General features: G+C 39.4%; 1 protein-coding gene across 1 annotated transcript; it reads right to left on the bottom strand.

Annotated features, from left to right (window-relative positions):
• Window positions 1-6118: 6118 nt before the first annotated feature.
• LOC127569510 (endoplasmic reticulum membrane adapter protein XK-like) lies at window positions 6119-17824 on the bottom strand. Its single transcript, XM_052014227.1, is given in 6 exon segments — window positions 6119-9596; window positions 11656-11657; window positions 13770-13848; window positions 13851-13964; window positions 13967-14031; window positions 17190-17824. Coding segments are annotated over 6 exon segments (1296 nt in total). The 5' UTR covers window positions 17435-17824; the 3' UTR covers window positions 6119-8805.
• Between the last annotated feature and the right edge of the window lie 2700 nt (window positions 17825-20524).

The following is a 20524-nucleotide window of genomic DNA, read 5'->3' as shown; positions in this document are numbered from 1 at the left end:
TATTGGGGTCCTGCAGTTAGAAAAGGAGATCTGGCCACTCACCAGCAGACGTTGGTAGTCGACCAATGAGATGGGAGCTGCAGTCTGTGGAAGGGTGACCTGGTCAGTCATCAGAAGTTGAGCTGCTTTGGACTGTCAGTGGAATGACTCCTGGGGTGGCCGTATGTACATGTAGGGTTCAGCTCATAGCTGAATGGGTTGAGAAAAAGGGAAAGAGCTCTTAGTGTCAATTGTTAGATTAAGTTTACTGTAATCTCTCAAACTCAAGTCATGGTATTTCACCAGAGAAGAAAAAATGTTTTTTTTGTCATCTGCTAAAAATCCCTCCAATTACCAGCCCATTGTAAATGTAGGTAGGCAGGTGAAGATGCCTGTCTTGCAAACCTTAGACGCCTGGCATTAGTCACAAATCTTTATCTGGCTTTGGTCTATCAGGAGCACTTAAATACAACAGCAAACCAAGGGTGGGTCATGGTCACATGTTATCCATTGAGGTCATGGCTCATATCTTTAAGGAGAATGAGGAAGGAAGACAGCTATCTTCCAGCTTGGGCTGCTCATGAGATAATATTTTGAGTAATTAACTAAATTGTAATTTCACCATTCACCAAGAGTCCCACACTTCCCTCTCTCACTGACCTTTAGAGCCACAGCAAAAAATCAAAAGCCATCCCGAAGTAAAAACCTGTACCAAATAAATGAAATCATGCCATATTGCATAGAAATGTAATATAATCAACCACATGGATTCACTCAAAGCCTGTTTCCAAGAAACTTTGCTCCAACACTGTCCTAGCCCAATGCTTGTGACATGGTTAGTGGAAGGCTGCTGTCTTTCAAACAACTTGTATTTATGTGGCACCCTATGAAGTACCAAGAGTCTTCACAAAGGCATGATTAATCTTAACACAGAACCTCTTAAGGAGATTTTAAGGCAATCCCTTGGTCAAAGGGTTAGGATTTAAGGAAGATTTTAAAGATAGAGAGGTGGAGATATTTAGGGAGGGAATTCTAGAGCTTATTATCTAGGTAGCTGAAAGCATGGCTACCAGTGGTAGGACAATCAAATCTGTGGATGCATGCTCAAAATGCCAGAAACTGGGGAACATCAATGTCTCAGAGGGCTGGAGATTATTGAATTAAACAAGGACAAACTCACTGAAGCACGAAAACCCAGGCATACAAATAAGTCAGTAACCATGGATGTGCTGGTGGATTGGACATTGTGCAAGTTGGAGATGCAAAGCTGGAACTGGAAGCAGAGAATTCATAAGCAGAATAAGTGGAAAAGTAGATGGATAAACTAGACAACAAAAGAAATTGGTGATGCTTGATGACATACATTTGAATGTTAGTCATCGAGTGAGTAAAGTGGGTGTAGTCCAAACTTGGCTTAAAGAAAGCCAGGAATGACACCCAATGTTATTGGTTTCAGGATTTTCAAATGAGAAGGAGTTGTTTTTGTGGTGTTACAATATTGGTTAAAGCCAATTTGAGAAGTTACAATATTCTAGAAGGATCATCATATAAAGCCATTTGTGTTGAAATGAGGGACAAAAAACTGAAGCAATCACTGCCAGGAGCATATTAAAGATCCCACATGTAGTCAAAGAAGAGCAGATATTAGATAGGTGCAGGAGGAGTTCACACTGTCTCTCAAACGAGCTCTGCCACTCCACTCAGTGAGAACTTGTGAGAACTTGCAGTGAGATTTAAAAGAAGGTTAAGGTGCAAATTTTTCATACAGAGGGTGGTGGGTATATGGAACAAGTCACCAAAGGAGGTGGTAGGGGCAAGTACAATCACAGCATTCGCAAAGAATTTAGACAGGTAAAAGATAGGAAAGAAATAGGAGGATAGGGGCCAAATGCAAGAAAATGGGATTTGTGTAGATAGGCATCTGGATTGGCATGGACAAGTCAGACAGAAGGGCCTGTTTCTGTTCTGTACGACTCTATGACTCTAACTCAGGCCCACCCTCCCAGGGATACAGGTTGTCAAGGTTGTCAAAGGGATTAAATATTTGTGAGTATCTCTGATTTTTCATGTCTACATTACAGAGGGGACAACACAAACATTGTAGTAAAAGTGCAGGAAGTTTGAGGAAGTTTGGAGTCCATTTATTCAGTATTTCCATATGATATAAGCAGACCTTTTTTGAATCCCTCTCAATAACCTTTGAATATAGAGGACCGGAGCTAACGACATAATAATGTTTTTTTTTAACCGAAGAAATAACAGTCCAGCTTTTTTTTTTGAAGTTTTTGGTTTGCTTTTGTTTATTATTATTCTTTTTAATTTGGGGGTTCTCTTTTCATACAATTAAATTTGTTTTCAAATTCTTTTGTATCAGGCTCACTTAGTAAGAGACTGGGAGGTTCAGATTATATATTTTACTCCCTGTGAGTGTATATGTCAACTGTTATTTGCTATCCCGATCTCTTCGCACCATGTGTATAATCACTAATGTTATGTATATTAATTTGAAATTTAATTTTAAATTCAATAAAAAGATTGAAAAAGAATGAAAGAGCAGGAATATGAAATTTTGGATAGGATAAATCTTGTGAGACGGGAAGTACTGAGGGTTATAAGATTGTTGAAGATGGATAAATTGACAGTCTTGGATGAAGTTGATTTGAGCTGTTAAGCTGATGAAAATAGAGAAGGTCCTGACTGCAGACATCCTACCGGAGTATTAGGGGACATTCAGCATTATTTATAAAAGGTTAAAGGGATATACCAAATAACAAAAGGTTAATCAGTTTGATATCAGAGGTAGGAGAGTAAATACATTCAAAATATGGAGGTGGTTGTAATCCAGGTGGGTGTTTTGCAGGCTATTTGCGAGGGCCTCTGAGTGTCCAATGTTTGAATAGGACAAGCTCCCCATCTCAGTCATGAAACTAGTGGATGGTTGCAAAAGCTCACCTGGTTGACTGACGTCCTTCATGATAGGAAACTTCTACATGTGGCCAGTTTTGTATGTAACATTCTCTGGGCACATCAAAGTGCTTGATGCTTCACCACCTCCACAATCAGCAGTAATTAAGGATGGACAATAAGTGCTGGCAGTGCCATAGAACTCCACATCCCGTGAATAAAAACATTTGTAAGAAGTTGGTATCTTGAGATTTCTATAAAGAGTTCTGCTCTGTTTTCTGCACCATAAATTCTCTTAAAAAGCCCTGACACTTGAAAGCATTTTATATATTTGAGAACATCCTGAGTGTGAATGAGTTTGCAGTGCCACTGTGTGGAAAGATAGTGACTTGCACTGGGTATTCTCATCTGTGTGATGCAATCTTAGATCGCAAAGAATAGAAGCAGGGATACAACAGAAAATGCAGTAAACTAGACAGCATTTGTGAAGTGAGAAACAGTTAATATTTCCAGGGAGTGACCTTTCATAAAAGGTAAACCTTATCACTGAAAGTGCTGTGGAATAAATGTGCCTTTTCTTCATGAAAGGATTAATGCAAGGGTCAATATACAATTTACATTTTTCATATTTTTCTATTTTAGAATCTTCAAATATACAAGGTTCTGCAAACTTGAAGATTGATGTAGATAGGTGGATTTCTGATTTGACCTAATTGAGGTAGACTGAAGTAGAGGGGAAATAACCAATGTTATCAAAATGAAATGGGGCTATTTTTTGTAAAGAGGTTTGTGATCTCAACTTGGGATAGAATTGCATGAAATAGCAATCCAGTTTACCCTGAGACAATAACCAGGAAAGAGGATGTGGTCAGTGTGAAAGAACAACATTTGTGTGGAGCATAGAATTAATGGCATTGATTTGATGGTCCACAGCAGAGTGGATTTTGCAGTAGAAGTAATGGCAAGGCAATCTGTCCTTACTGTTACTAAGGAGTAAATTTGATATGAATTATTGAGGTGTACACAATCAGAAGGGATTTTATAACCTCAAAATCCAGTTGGTGCATGACCATATTCTTTGCATCATGCAAATCATTCTGCAACAGTCTGCTGCACCATCTGCATTTGATCCACCATGACCATACGTAGGACAGCTCAATACATAATACAGAATACAATGCAGAATACATTGGTTTTCATCACCAAAAATCATCTACCTGCTAACGATATATAGCTCCTGGTGCCAGTCTATAATCCACAAAATCCACCTGCTGGAGACAAACGTGCATATAATGACTGTCATACTATCCACATGCCAATTGAGCAGACTATCAGAACACTCCGATAACATATCCTGGATTATGATAACAGGATACAGCAAGGACACTGACAGGAAGGCAGTGGTGGGACCACAGGTGCTGACATCCTGATAAAGAATAGCTTCCACAAAGCCCCTTGCCATGTTTTTTCTCCTAATTGTAAAAAAAAATTGGTGTTGATTTGATATCCCTTGCAAGCTTCTTTTTGTATAATGGAGTTAATATTTCATGTCAATAACTGATGGAAGGTCATCAACCTGGAACATTATCTACTATACTTCTCCCTCCACGGATGCTATCTGACCCGCTGAGTGTCTCCAGCATTTTGTGTTTTTATTTGCAGCTTTTTTTTTGCTTTTCAAAGTTTCTTTCATATATTTTTCAGTTGCTGGAATATGTGTTTTTGTTTCCCTTTTATTTGCATTTCTTTTGTTTTTTTTATTGTCCTCTTGTTCTTATCATTGTAAGTTGATGCTGAGTTTCGTTATAGTCTATTTTGAATACCTCCCAATGAATTGTGGTTTTACACATTGCCAAGTTTGCCTAGTTTACCAAGGACAATTTCTGTCTTACCTTACTGCAGGTTTCCACAATGTGCAGGCATTCACAGACTGTATTCATATCCTTACAGAGACCTCTTTGGCAACAACCTGCCAGGAACACTTAGCAGTAACCCTGGAAGGTCTCCATGGCACAAAGACAATGCATCCTATGGACAGAGTTTTTCATCAGGCCATTCGGGTCTCCTTGACTCCTTGGGAGTATTCTCCCACTGTCCTCCCATCATTGGAGCATCCAATCATTCAGTAGCAATACTCTCTTGTAACTCAAAGAGTGCTGTTTGTATTGTGGTTTGTCCCTTTAAGAGTTGGCTGTTAACTATTCAGCTTATTCCAATCTATAAAAAAAGGTCAACATTCCTCATTAAAATTAAATTGCTTTTGCTACATGCAAGCAGAATAGAGATTACATTTCAATAGAATGGAAGTCTGTGGTTCAGCTATGCAAATCTGAAGCATTCAATAATGCAAGATGCCTGTTCCCAAGGGGAGAGCATGGATGCCAGTCTAAAACCACACAGAAATATACAAGACCAGGAAAGACAGTGGTGGCCTGGTCTGCCATGGCACAATCCACTTTGAGGTGGTAGAATAATATTTGCAACGGACAGATGTGATAGTTCACAGCAGCCACTGGAGATGCAGGATGGCATCAATAATTTAGCTTTGCAACAGGATCTGGCATCTAGGTCAGCCACAATAATAATTATTGAGAGGAACAGTACCTCACAGGATTTGACTATCAAAGTACACAGTGTCTAATTTATATTTGTTCTTTCTACAGCTGGAGATGGCTCACACTCAGTTGAACCTTACCGCTTCCTGTACAGAGAGCAACAGAATTAAGATTTCCTTCAAACATCACACGGCATTACAAGAGCGCTTTATGTCAATGGGGAACAATATACTGAGTTCAGATGGTACTTTTCAAAATCATAGAACTCCTCAATGTTCAGGGATTGACTCCAGATGAAATTCCAGTGGATATCTTACTATGCAAGGGATCTAATTCAAGAAGTGTAGAAGCTGATTGGTGCAGCAGGTGGAACATTTCACAAGTTAGTGCATGTAACACTGGGCCTATGATTTGTATTTTCTTACTAAATTCAATTCAGTTGGCTTTCCTGCTATTCTCACCCCGAATGTAACTTGAATAATCGTAATTGCTGTTGTAGCACCACTGATTGGAAGTTTGCTATTGATGGTGGAGTAGAGAGTCTTGAGTGCTGCTGCAGGATTTAAGTATCTAATTTATTCTTACATAAAATGTAAAAAATAATCCACACAAAAATACAAAATTGTTATGCATCCTTTTATTTAACATCATTGTTGAGCATCCGTAACATGAAGCAACTTTTGGGAACACTTGAAATAATATTTGAAAAATATATACAAACAAAAAAAATCAATATATACAAATTTCACTTACAATTCATCTTCTTTTCACTGCAAATATTTACAAGATTTTTTGTTGTCTTTGAAGTAGTATATTTTCTCTGTTTTCACAGATGTGTTGGAATCTTGCACTCCAGCATCTTGGGAAGATGCCCTAAGGTTGAACTATTTAAGGTTGCATTATGCATTTATCCAAAAAAGATTTCAGTCACTTAAAATTATTTTTAAGAGAATATGTAATGAAAATAAGGTGAATAGATTTACAACCTTTTTCTCACAATATTGATTCTAGTGATTTACTCTAACTTGTTAAAGCATTCTTAACCTTATTAAAGATAGTTTACATTAGTTTTTCCTTGTACCAGTGATAGGTTAGGTCACTGCCCACTTATCTGATTTGTGCAGCCCATTTCAATAAACACAATCTAATGATATAAGGTATGTTCAACCCAAGAACATTTGATGTCCTGTTAAAACAAGAAACTATTAGGCAATTAGGTTGGCACACCAGTGCTGTTATTAATGCCCATGTTCGATGCTTTGCATTTATGTAAGTCATGGAGTCATAGAGTCACAGAGTCATATAGCACAGAGACAGGTCTTTTGGCCATGCTGACTATCAAGTACCTATCCCATTTACCAGTACCTGGTCTGAAGCCTTCTAGGAATTGGTCATTCAAGTGCTTGTCTAGATATTTTTTAAATGCGTTCCAGATTTCAAACACCCTCTGGGTGAAAACGTTCTTCCTCAGATCCCCTTTAAACTTCTTACCTCTTACCTTAAGTCAATGCCCATTAATTCTGGATATCTCTGCTCTGCGGAACTGCTTCCTACTATCTACTCTATCTATGCTCCTCATAATTTTCTCCATCAGGTCTTTCTTCAGCCTCCTCTGCTCTAAGGAAAACATACCCAGCCTATTTGTCACTCCCCATAACTGAAACACTCCATCTCAGGCAACATCCTAATGAATCTCTTTTGCACCCTCTCCAGTGCAATCACATCCTTCCTCTAGTGTGGCAACTAGAACTGTACACAGTACTCCAGCAATGGCCTAACCAATGTTATATAAAGTTGTTCCATAATGCTCCTGCTCTTATATTCTATGCCCTGACAAATGAAAGTAAGTATCCCTGCCTTCTTCACCAGTTTACCTACCTGTGCTGCCACCTTCAGAGATCCTTGGATTTGTACACCAAGATCCCTCTGTTCCTCGATACTCTCTAAGGTGCTACTATTCATTGTATATGCCTTACCCCTATGAGTCTTCCCAAATTGCATCACCTCACACTTATCAGGATTAAAGGATCCATCTCGTTTTGCTCTGCCCAACAGATCAATATCATTCCGTAGTCTAGGACTATCCTCCTCACTATGAACAACACAACTAATTTCCATGTCATCTGCAAACCTACAAACCATATGACCTACATATCCAAACTGCTAATGTATACAGCAGACAGTAAGGGTCCCAGCACTGATCCGTGGTATACCATTTGTCATAGATTTCCAATCACAACCCTCCACTATCACTCTCTGCCCCATATTATTAAGCTACTTTTGGATCCAAGTTGACACCTTGCCCTTGATCACTGGATCCATTTGGACCAGTCTCCCATGTGGGACCTTGTCAATGGCCTTACTAAATTCTATGTAGACTACATCAACTTCATTGCCCTCATCAATACATTTTGTTACCTCTTTGATAAATTCAAGTGTGAGTGTTGACTCAAATTAAATTTGTCTCTCATGCGTAAATAAATATGCAGAGACAACAAACAGTTTAGATGTTAAATTCCAAAGTTCGATTGCACTTTGATGCAATTAATTACTTTTTGAAAATAAAAGTTAGATAATTAATTTACATATTATTAAATGCATTTATTGTTCTACTTGAAAGCACATACTGAAATTACAAAATTTCCCTTATTATTATTTATACTTTGCTTGAATATTCTTTGAAGAACTTTGGCATGGAGCTCTCACATTTTAATAAGAACCCTAAATCTTAGAAACAACAGTGCAGAAATGATTATGAATAAAACTACATTCTTGTACTTTATATTTTAACTAAATAAAATAAAGGCTAAGGCTTCTGTTAAAGATAGCAGAAAGACAAATCATTTTAAAGAGAATGTTTCTCAGAAACCAAGAAATCTGGATTTTATAAATTTATCACAAATACACAATGTAAAAGTCAGCATTTTCTACTGCTGATACATATCAACTAAAAGTGCAGAGAAATATTTTCTCATCAATTACTTCTTATAAGCTGACCCCTAAAATGAAAGCTGACTTTCACTGGATGGATGTGGCATTAAAAAAATGTTTGGCCTGCAGGATAGCACCAGAAGAGAAAATTGTGGAAACTGAGGTCACATTGCCAACTAATTTCTGCCTGTTAGTTGTATCAAATATGTCTGGATGTACGAGACCTCTCCTCTTGCAGGTAGAGCTTCATGCTGGAAACCTGGAATTGCTAAGTTTACTTTCATGTCTCACTGAAATGTGAAGCAGTTGAAACATGGCAAAACACCCACCTTTTATGGGAATTATAAACTGCAGAATTTGTCTGAGACACGTCCATACAACGTGGATACAAACATCCAACAGAAAAGGCCGTTTCTTTTGCATTTTGAAGTTTCTTCTAACCCTGACATTTACTGATGGGTTCAGGGCCCTGTTCCTGATCATTAGCATGGTTTGGCTCCAAGACAGCCTTTTCTGTGGATTCAGAAGATTTGCAGCAATCACATCTAAAGCAAGTAAAATGAATACAAGCTAGTATTCCTTTTGAAATACTGGAGGTAAAAAGTTTTTTACATGGATGGCAGAACTGGTAAAATACAAGCATAAAAAATATTGCAATGCAGTACCCTATTAACAACTGCATGACCAACAGAGGAGCGCATATGTAGCTATACACATCAGTTCTGTAGATATACCATAGGAGAATAAGAACAGCATTTTCAATGAATCGAAACATATAGTACACAGCTTGTCTATACCAATTCTGTGACTTATTAATTAAATCAGAATCATTTAACTTGAGTTGAACTGCTGACCAACAGAACATATTAATGCCAGCATAAAGAAATGTAAGGCAACATAATACTATTGTTGTACCTACTCTGGTAAATGTTTTTTCTATGTTCTCAGGGAAAGGTGATTTGCTGCTCCAGAATAATATCCACGGATAGAAGAAAAATATGAAAAGGTTCAAGAGAACCACAGGAAGGATCCAAATCTGTAGCACAGAGCTGAAGAGGACTAAAACAACAACTCTGGTAGCAATCTCAAAGCTCCTCCACAGGAATATGCAAATGTAGGCTGCAGGCTTCACATGTACCTCATATTCATCATACTTGATTTTGATAGCAAGGATATTGCACCGCAAGGCTCCATATACAATGGTGAGCAGGGAAATAACCATTAATACTCCTAAAAATGAAACAGGATATGTAACGTCTATATACATGCTAGAAGATAGAGTTAAAACAAACCATAAATTTGCAAGGGTTGCGAGAATCAATTTTCATGTAAGTGTATTAAAATCTCACTGTCAAATTCAATAAAATTCTTGAGGTACTAACAGAGCGTATTGATGCATAAAATGCAATGAACAATCTACATGTTTTCAAAAAGTAAGGTGGCAGATAAAACAAAGACATTTAGGGGTAAAATTTCATCTGATTGTCCACTGGAACTGGAAGATAAGAAAACTGAGATAAACAGCCTAACCATATTTAGATTCTTTCTGAGAATTTTTCACTTTGTCTGAAGCTATGATGGACAGTCAGGAGAATCACCATAGAATTTCATCCACCAAAGAATTAAAATGTAGAAGAAGTAGATATATAAGATGACTCTATTCAGAAATTACAATTCTTAATTCTGGATATACTTTAATCTAATTTCAAAATAGCAGAACCAAATCGTTATTAAAAATTTTAGGTCCTGCTTTAATAGAAATTTTGTACTTCCACAAAAGAGCCACTCCTAATAAAAAAGGCTACTAGGAGCATTAATATAGAATCATCTGATTCTTTGTGAGGAAGCCATTTGGTCCAGCAAGAATGTAGCATCTCTCTGCAAGACCAATCCAGTCAGTCCCATTCCCCAGCTCATTCCCTGTAATCTTCTTCTCTATCAAGTATCTTTCCAATTCTTATCTGCGTCCACCACCTTTTCAGGCAGTGAGTTCCAGATCATAGAGTCATAGAGTCATAGAGTCATGCAGCATGGTAAAAGGCCCTTTGGCTCTACTGGTCCATGTCGACTAAGATTCCCACCTAAGCTAGTCCCATTTGGCCCCTATCCCTCTAAACCTTTCCTATCCATGTACCTGTCCAAATACCTTTCAAATGTTGCTAATGTACCTGTCTCAAGCACTTTCTCTGGCATCTCATTCCACATATGGACTACCCTCTGGGTGGAAAGGTTGCCCCTCAGTTTCCTATTTAGTCTCTCCCCTCTCACCTTAAACCTATGCCCTCTATTTCTTGATTCCCCAATGCTGGGAAAAAGACTGTGTGCATTCACCCTATCCATGCCCCTCATGATTTTATACACCTCTATGAGATCACTCCTCATTCTCCTATGCTCCAATGAAAAAAGTTCCAACCTGCTCAACCTCTCTCCATAATTCAGTCCCTTGAGTGCCGGCAACATCCTCGTAAATCTCCTCCGCACTCTTGCCAGCTTAATGGCATCTTTCCTGTAGAAGGGTAACCAAAACGGAACACAATATTCCAAATCCGGCCTCACCAATGTCTTGTACAACTGCAACATAACATCCCACTACTTCATGATTACTTGCAATTTGATAAAGCCTTCCCTCATATCACCCCCGATTTTTTGTTGATTCTCTACTTCTGCCAATGGGAAAGTTTTATTTGTGGTTCTCTTTGTTTGGACCTTTCGTGATTTTTAACACTGCTATCAAATGACCTCTCAACTTCTGTTTACTAAGGAGAACAACCTTAGCCTCTCCACTATGTGCACATAACTTACATTCCTCGTCCCTGGGACTATTCCACTGAACCTTTTCTACGTCCTGACCTGAACTGACCTCAGCACTAGGTCCACCAAACTCATGAAAAGCCAGTTGCAATACCACTTTTTTTATTGCAATAATCCATTTGCAAAAGCAATGAACTAATTTTGTTAAAATTGCACCCTATTTATATGTGTCATGTTCCCATCCTGGCTTCTCTCAATAATAAAATCACAGGTCAAGAAACTAATTTGCTCAGTGTCTATTTCTCAGGTCATTTACAAAATCTATAATAAAAAAAATAGGTTGCTTGGCCCAACTGGTCCATGCCAGTGCTTACACTTTGCAAGAACCTCCTCCCACTGGTAAATATCAACATATCTTTACTGTGGTAGAATTCAGTTATCAGTATCTTCGGTGACGGATTTTTCTCTGGGTCCCACTTCCGGGTTCAGACTCAGTGCTGCAAGTGCAAAGATCATGCATCCAGAGGGGGAGGACTGCTGTAAATTGGGTGTCATTTACATACCAGAAGCAAGCTGCTGATGTTGGGCGTGTGGGCCATGTCAATTTATAAGTAAATGAAATTCAATAAACTGCAGATGCTGGAAATCTGAAATAAAAACAGAAAATGCTAGAAGCAGTCAGCAGGTCAGGCAACATCTGTGGAAAGATAAACAGAGGTAACGTTTAAGGTCAGAAGTCCTTCATCAGAATTTGCTTTGATATTTTTACAGAGTCCTAATTTTGTGAGGTGCTAGTACAGCTCAAACTCTATCCTGCAGTGCAGCCTGATACTCAATCCGAACTTCAGGTTGGGCCATACTGGGTATCCATAAAATTAAGTCCTCAGGCTTTCTTGGGGACAGATTGGCCCTGCTTGGACTGGGTTTTAATCTTAAACCCTGAATAGACCTCTACCCTGCAGTTCTTAATGACAGAACAGGCCCCTTAAAGGGGGCATGCTTTGTGACTACAGCAGTTGTTGACATCAGCCTAAAATTGAGACCATGCAGACATCCCAACTCTGAGCTAATCTGTAAAATTTGTGCAGTTTTAGTGTCTGAGCTGGTGGCTCGGAGAGTTAAATTGAGTGATGACATGTCTTCATCTTCACTGTTTTAATTCTCTGCCGTTACTACCAACTATATAAATTTCATGCCAATCATCTGAATGTGCAACTGGTCATGTTGTTTTAGCTAATGCTTCTGAAGCAGGTAGAAAAGAGTCACAGAATATCTTCTTAGTTGGATAAAATGCCTTACAGCATGTACAGGAGGTGCAACTTCTGCCCTTTATCTCCTCTCTTCAAATTGTCCAGATGAAACAAGGATTCACTTACCCTTCTTCCAATTTAGTGTTTGGTGCTCGCAATGTTATCTCATCTACACCAGGGAAACCAAATGCTGATTGAGTAATGGATTGGTAACAAGAGGTCATCGACCTCGAACACTGACTCTGCTTCTCTCTCCGTATACCTGCTGAGTATTTCCAGCACTTACTGTTTTGTTGCATATTGGGCGACTCTTTTTCTGTGCAACCTAAAACTTCTTTCATCTCTAACTTCTTCCGGTTCTGATGAAGTCATGAACCTGAAACATTAACTCTGTTTCTTTCCCTGCAGATGCTACTTCCCCAGCTGAGTATTTCCAGTGTCTTCTGATTTAATTTTAGATTTCCAGCATGTGCAATATTTCGCTTTTTCCCAAAGTTATTGTTGCCTGTGTTATCGTGAAGAAGAGTAAATGCAACCATTAGCAAATGAAGGTCTAGACAAGGAGACACAAGATGTGTTTGTACAAGACACAGGCCACTCACAAAGAGTCAAAAGAATGGGTGTGACTGATGACTGCCTGTCACATCCTTGTTACTGGGACATTGCACACTATTAAACAGGCCTCATTCCATCAAAGGGCTTTCCTTCTGACACTCCATTACTGTAGGGCACCCAAAGGAAGTAAGACAAGTCCGGGTCTGGGTCATGTTGGAGGATCAAGGGGGAGAGAGATACCTGGTAGTTGAGGGGGGTTGGATGCTGAGGATGGGATCAAGGATATAACACCAGGATAGGTGGAGAAGATTTGTAATTGGCTGTGGTGATTGGTAAGGGTTAGGAAAAGCTAGGGATGAGAGATGGGTATGGGGATTGGGGTGATAGTCAGGCTGGGAGATCAGTGGCAGAGGGTGAGGTCAGACAGCTGGCCAGTGATCAGGGGAAATCGGGCAGAAGTTTAGTGGTTAGGAGGTGGGAAGTTGGGGTTTGTATCCTCAGGAAATTGGGAAGCCCAAAGAAGAGCTATTTTTTACAAAAAGATATCTTATTAATTGAAGTTACAAGGATAAGTAAACCTATTTAAGGCATGTTGCCAGCATTAGACTCTATAGCCTGGAACCTGGTCAGATTAGTCCCCTTTAGGTAACACTGAAGAGGCCTCATACACACACTATGAATACCTGTTTCTACAGGATAAACTCGCATCCTGTCCAATTTCTAGCAGTTATGTTTAGTTAAGTGCCTGAAACAAACAATGTTGTCTGTATTTGTATACATTACCAAATAAAGTAATCCCTTCGAGTGGGCCCAACCTACATTATGAATTTCAAATGATACCCACCTCTCCCAGGAGTTTACTATCTGTTGCTTTATGCTTACATACAGCTGAAGAGTAAGTTGAGGTGCAGAGCCTATGAAGCCTGAATCACTGAAGTCCGGTTAAAGGCAGCTCTGTGTGTGAATAATTTGCCTTCAGCTTGACCCACTTCTTTCTCAATTTCTTCAGAAGAGCCATTTTTTTTCATCTGTTTCTTTTGGTAATACTGACGTAAGATTCTTCGACTTTACCAACATTGAGGGAGATGCAAAAAGCTTCAAGACATCTGAAAATATTAAACAGAAAGTACATTAACACTTTTTTAATTTGGTAAAATATTATAAAATCCAAGTTTTTCTCTACTTTTCACTGGCAGGAGGATGTCATGAGGCACACTGCTAACTGATTACTGTAATACCAAGTACTGATTTAATTTTGTGCTACATGACTGCAAAAGTGGAGATTCTCCAGTAGATTGTCAGACCCATCAATCATGCTGCTTTGCTAATGATCCTGAAATTTTAACAGCATTCAGCAGCTTCCTATCTCCATAAATATTTACCTCAAAAAATGACTGACTTACTACTCATTTCTGCTGCATCATAATTGGCTTTCATCAGCTTATTCTATTTGTATGTGCCAGCTAAAAACAGTGGAAGTTTAATACTAATAATGTTTTTTTCTTATTTAAAGTGTGTACCTATGAGTGTTATAATGAGATAAAGGATTGTGTCTATGATACCACAGGTCAGATACAGGTCACTATATGTATAGCTCTGACTCTCTGGCTTATTGCAAATGCATTTCACCAATATCAACATGGAAACATAGATTCTATAATTATTTGTAGAAGCTCCTTCAATTTAGACAAACTTGGATTATAAAGAATCTTTAAAACAATTTAAAATAGGAACATTGCTGACTCTCTGCATATGTAATTTCTGTTATTAAATCTTCATACCATTTCTCTTGTGAGATCCATATGCCTGAGCTTAACTAATAGCATCACACTAATTAATCAGTCTTAATTTTATATTTTCTGTGGACTTTGAAAGGATGGTTTTAATATTGGCTGTTTTAAGGACCAACTAACATCTAGTTTTCATGAACTTTTCATGTTATCAATACTTCAGTTAATATTTGCTTTTGATTTATGTTGCAAGACAGGCTGCCACTGCCAAGACCAGCATTCATTGCTCATCCTTAATCACCCTTGAGATGGTGGTGCAGGCCACCTTCTTGATACTGCAATCCTTCTGGCGAAAGTACGGTGAAGTGTTGTTGGGTAGGGAATTCCAAAATTCAGGCCCAGCAATAATGAATGATTTTAAATTCTTTAAATAATTATATCATAAACTCAGTCTATTCATAAACAGGCAGAAGATCACTTCCTGAGCTTTCATACCCATACTTTAAGTGACTCTTGCTTCGCTCTAACGTTAGCTGCTTACTAGGTCTTCAATGGCTGTGGTTTTGTGCAGGAATACTCCCTCATTCTCCAATAGAGAGTCACCTGTAGTAGATACTTTTGAGTTAATATTGCTTGAGAAATATTCACCATAGACCTACAGTTGACAATGGTGCGGCCTTCTTCCCACAAGACTAATGTATTCCACTTTCTTTACCCTGTTTTTTCCCTCAAAACACAGTCTCTCAAACTCCTCAACCATTATTGCTCAAAGAGAATTTCATTGATCTTGATGACTTGTAGGGTCTACTGACATATAGCAAGAGGAGGATTAGCAACAAAATTTAATTAGTGGAAGCAAATACATGTAATTTATGAATAGGTAATACAACGTATATTTTTTCTGGTACTTTGTTGTTTAACCATTCTGTCGGCTGGTGAAGATGTGAATGGCTAAGGCCCCTTTATAATTAATATTTTCTGTTATCAGAGCGGGGGGAGGGGGGAAGGGGTTATAAATATATAGCGAGCCAAACTTTCTCCAATACGGTTAAATACAAATCGCACAATTTGTTCATTATTACTTGCAGCCCCGATTAAATGCAGATAACAGGTAGATAATCAGATAATCATGCAGATAATCGTGCATTGGGGATAATGAAATATTGGTAAAGAAAATGTCAATTTTACTTATTCCGTCAAAATTAACCCAAGGCTATCAGCTGAACCAGATAAAAGGCAGAGGGCCAAGGCAACTGCATGCTGAGGCAGGCCTGGATAAACGCGCCGTGATGACTGCCTGCACAACATGCGCATGTTGCGGAGTAACACACAACAAAGATTAAATGTTGACAAAACAGAAATATTTCAATGATCACTGTGAAAATCAATTATTTTGCACTACTGCTTAATATCGACGCTAACCCCTCCATTATAGAAACATTCTCAGTGATCGATTCTAGAAATGCATTTTGCGATTAATAGTGGGCGTTTAAAAAAACTAATATCCGGGTAGTAAGGTGCTTTGTAGTGATAAGTGCTGAACAGGATTATATTAATGGTCAATTCTTCAAATGGATAAAGACCTTGCTGCTCCAAGCCCATGAGGCTTGATTCCTGAAAGGCAGAGTACGGGGAACTGTAACCGGTCTCCTGACAGGTGGATGAACAGAATTAATTCTGAATTTTAGCGGCAATGTTAAAAAAAATCAAGGAGAAGGTCGAACGTAATGTTTCAGTAAGGAGGTACGGCAGTTTGGAGAAGTATCACTGTGCAGCATTCACACTGCATTATGCATCACTGTTCAGTTTACAGTGAATGGTCCTTACCCTGGTTTCAACGGTTAAAATGAACAATAGCAAACGATTAAGTATATGGGCGCTTAGTGCTTTTGCTGTTAAAATAAAAGTAGTGTGATGATTTTCAATACAACCTTTAATACACACGTTCAAGCATCTAATCTTTTCTAATCTTCCTAATGGTCTCTGAAATGTAAATGCAGGGGCGAGTCCAGTGTGCCCTTGTGAGACACATCCACATTATTCACCTCGTATGCTTCATTCCTGGTCGCCCCTACCCACCCGCCCCCGCATCACACCCATGAAATAATTGCCATTCGTCCTGTTATCTGCCAAAAACAAGATTCAGTTTACCCCTCCTTTCCCGCTGATTGCCCTCCCCTGCAGATTGTATGTGCGACATGTGCTGCTGTTATGACGCTACAGAGGAAAATGCGTTAATTTGGTCAGTGAAGCCAACTATTTTCACATCCTTGGTCAATGATGTTGGTTCTATTCCCAGTTAATTGGCATGGATGTTCATTGACATTGACACCACGGAGACACTCGAACAGCAGGAACCGGAATACTTGTGCCCCGGTGAGAACGATGCATCGAGTGTGATCCATAGCATCTCTCCTCAGAGATCCCGGGCCCTGTCCCGATCACCATCACTGGTACTCAGAGAGACAACCGTTCCCTGAAGCTGCCCGGCATCCAGTAAATGAGGCTGATTTCCAGCTGACTGAAAGGCCTACCTGACGAAAGGTCCTAGCTGCAGCAGATGCAGGAGCAGCACCAGCGGTCGATCCCTACTCACATCCCGGTGGACGAAGGTTAGCGTGAACTGGACCAGGATCGATGGCACCAGGGCGAAGACGAGTGTGAGCCCCTGCCACATCCTGTCCCCAGCCGATCTGTAGGTGCTGCTCAGATACAAGGCTGCCATCATCTCGGCGGCGAAGAGAAACACCGAGACGAAGATTCCGCCCGGGGGTTTCATCCTCAACACGTTCGTTCGAAAGGAAAGTGGGTGAGGGAAATGGTTCAATAACCACGAGAGAAGCAGAATGCTTCCATAGCCTCCAGTGCTATTTGCAGATAAACTGCTGCTGACAGGGGTGGTTCGACAACCACATACATGGATGTTCCAGTAGAGGGAGTCATGGAGCCTCCAGACAGTCTACAGGACGAGTCTTCGCTACGTGTTTCATTGTAATCAGTTAATGGGTTAGAAATGTCGATAAATCAAGGCCAGAAGATAATCGTATGCAAAAAAAATACTTCAGTAAAACAAGAGTGGTGGCGAAAGAATACAGACTTGTTTATATTGTGTAAATTTCAGTGCACTGTCCATTAATATTGGATTTCCAAGTCGGGCGTTACTCGTATGTGAAAATATTCAGCATATAACTGCGATAGGAGTCGAAGCATTTTCTTTCTATGTAGTCGCTTGAGATAATAAAGATAATAACTCAAAGTATATACACGTGCTGTGTGCCATCCGTATTTGTATATTTCAGTGAGTTTGGGTTTCTAAGAAACACATTTATGAAGGATCAAAAATCTGTGTTTTGTCTTGCTAATATAGCAATTTCCACAAATAACGAAAACAGCCAAACTGCTTGGCTTTTCACATCCACAATCTTACCTCCAGCATTCCTCGATGACTCTTTTGGACCTACATTTTCATTTATATATTCTATCACAGTTACAACTTCCAAAGGTAGACACTTGGATACATGCTGATGATAGCCAAGTCTAATCACTGCCCTCAATACATGTCCGCTACTGTGCTGGTGGCTTGTTTGCCAAGCATCCACAAAGATAGGCCACAATACTGTCCAATTTAAGTTCAAGACAACTAAAGCTAACATTTTCAGTGCCCACTTTAGGTTCTAGTTCCTTGTCACTGACAGCATGCCTTTTCTCACCTATTAATTTAGACTAAATCAGATTGTATGAAACCACACACAGTATGTTCAACCTAGCGATGAGTTTCAGAGGTATATACTATTTATGACCAAAATTGGCTTTAATTCTGAAGCTATCATTTCTACTGCTTCCATTCTGATTTTGACTCTTGCTGCGAAAGAATTCTATTAAACTGTTAGGAGATTTCTGTTGCACCTATTTTCTGGATGAAAAATGGGATTACAATTTGCAGGTTGAGTCGGTAGTAAGGAAGGCAAATGCAATGTTACCATTCATTTCAAGAGGACTAGAATATAAAAGCAAGGATGTAATGCTGAGGCTTTATAAGGCGTTGGTCAGACCACATTTGGAGTATTGTGAGCAGTTTTGGGCCCCCATATCTAAGGAAGGATGTGCTGGTATTGGAGAGAGTCCAGGGAGGTTTACAAGAATGATCCCTGGGATGAAAGGGTTAATGTATGAGGAGTGTTCGATGCTCTGGGCCCATAGTTACTGAAGTTTAGAAGGATGAGGGGAACCTCATTTGAACCTGCCGAATATTGAAAGGCCTCGATAGAGGTGGATGTGGAGAAGATGTTTCCAGTAGTGGGAGAGTTCAGGACCAGATGGTACAGCCTCAGAATGGAAGGATGACCCTTTAGAACAGAGATGAGGAGGAATTTCTTTAGCCAGAGGGTGGTGAATTTGTGGAATTCATTGCCACAGACAGCGGTGGAGGCCAAGTCACTGGGTATATTTAAAGCAAGTCATTAGGTATATTTAAAGGTAGTAACAGCGTCAAAGGTTATGGGGAGAATGTGGGAGAATGGGATTGAGAGGGGAAAATAAATCAGCCATGATCGAATGGCGCAGCAGACACGATGGGCCGAATGGCCTAATTCTGCTCCTATGTCTTATGATTTAATTTTGCAGGACTATACCTTTCACTTCAAATGTATCTGAAAACCATCCAAAGCTATAATGTGGTCAAACAAACTTAGGAGACCAAATGGCCATCATTAACAAGAGTAGGGCTCTTTTATGTGCTAACAAGGATGCTACCCCTGTCTTAAATCCCCTCAGAGGAATAAAGGTGCCCTCAGCAGAGCAAATGTTAGGGTCAGCTCAGCTCATGCTTCCTGCAATGAATGCTGCCATGCAAGTGACATCTTAAACCTTCCTCCCCCACCCCACCTTCACAGAGCTCAGAAGTGCAGGTATTTTCCCCACCACCACCCTCACTTCACATGTTTCCTGAGAGCTACCCGAAACTTTTTCCCTCTTCCAAATCACCCAAGGGCTGTTTCGAATGAGATGAGGAGCCTGAAATCCTTCTGCCTAAAATACGTATGATGCTGCTCAGGGTATCTTAGGCAGCATCAACTCAATATAATTACTGAAATAATTCACAAAACCCAACTGCTCATGCTTCATGGACACATGCTTCAAGTGCCACTAGAACTTATTCTTGGGATGGGGAATAAGTGGTAGTTTTGCCAGTGATGCCCAGATTCCAAAAAATGAATTAAAAATCATCTACTCATCAAGAATTTCACAGCTCACTTCCTATGCTTTGCTCACTTACTGAACTGCACCAGTTCCTTAACTACCAAAACAGTGAATTTATCTTTATAATCCAACCCATGCTATTTTTGTCAAGCCTTTGGTTCTTGCCACTAAATTTCAAACTGTTCTTCACAGGTAGGAGCCCAGTGGGCTTTGATCAGTTGACCAGTCAGGCTGTGTGTTTACAGCCTTATGCTACAGCTTAATTAGAGTATTAAGCAACATGTAAACTGTGGACTGTCATTAAAAAAAAACTCAAGTACATGGAAAAAAAACATCCTAAGCCAATGTTATAGATAGAAATGGGTTACTTATAGAAAAAAAGTCATAAGTGTTTTCTTGGTATTTTGTACATCCAGGGATATTGATGCAATTTTTAGACTACATTTGACGTTGTTGTTATAAACAAAGAACAATGTTGCTTCCATGCAATAAAATGTTGAACATATCCAATCTTCATTTTAATTAAACTGTAATATTCAGGATACTTTACACAGAGAGCAGACATGAATAACATTGTTACAAATATCTTGGAGCCAGAAAATAGCAAGGAAAACTAACCAGTAGTTATGAAATGCCACATGTTGCTTGAGCGATCTACAGTGCACAGCAT

Source organism: Pristis pectinata, chromosome 4, assembly GCF_009764475.1.
Source record: "Pristis pectinata isolate sPriPec2 chromosome 4, sPriPec2.1.pri, whole genome shotgun sequence".
NCBI classification, from domain to species: Eukaryota; Metazoa; Chordata; class Chondrichthyes; order Rhinopristiformes; family Pristidae; genus Pristis; species Pristis pectinata.
This window is presented reverse-complemented; position numbering and strand designations above follow the sequence as displayed.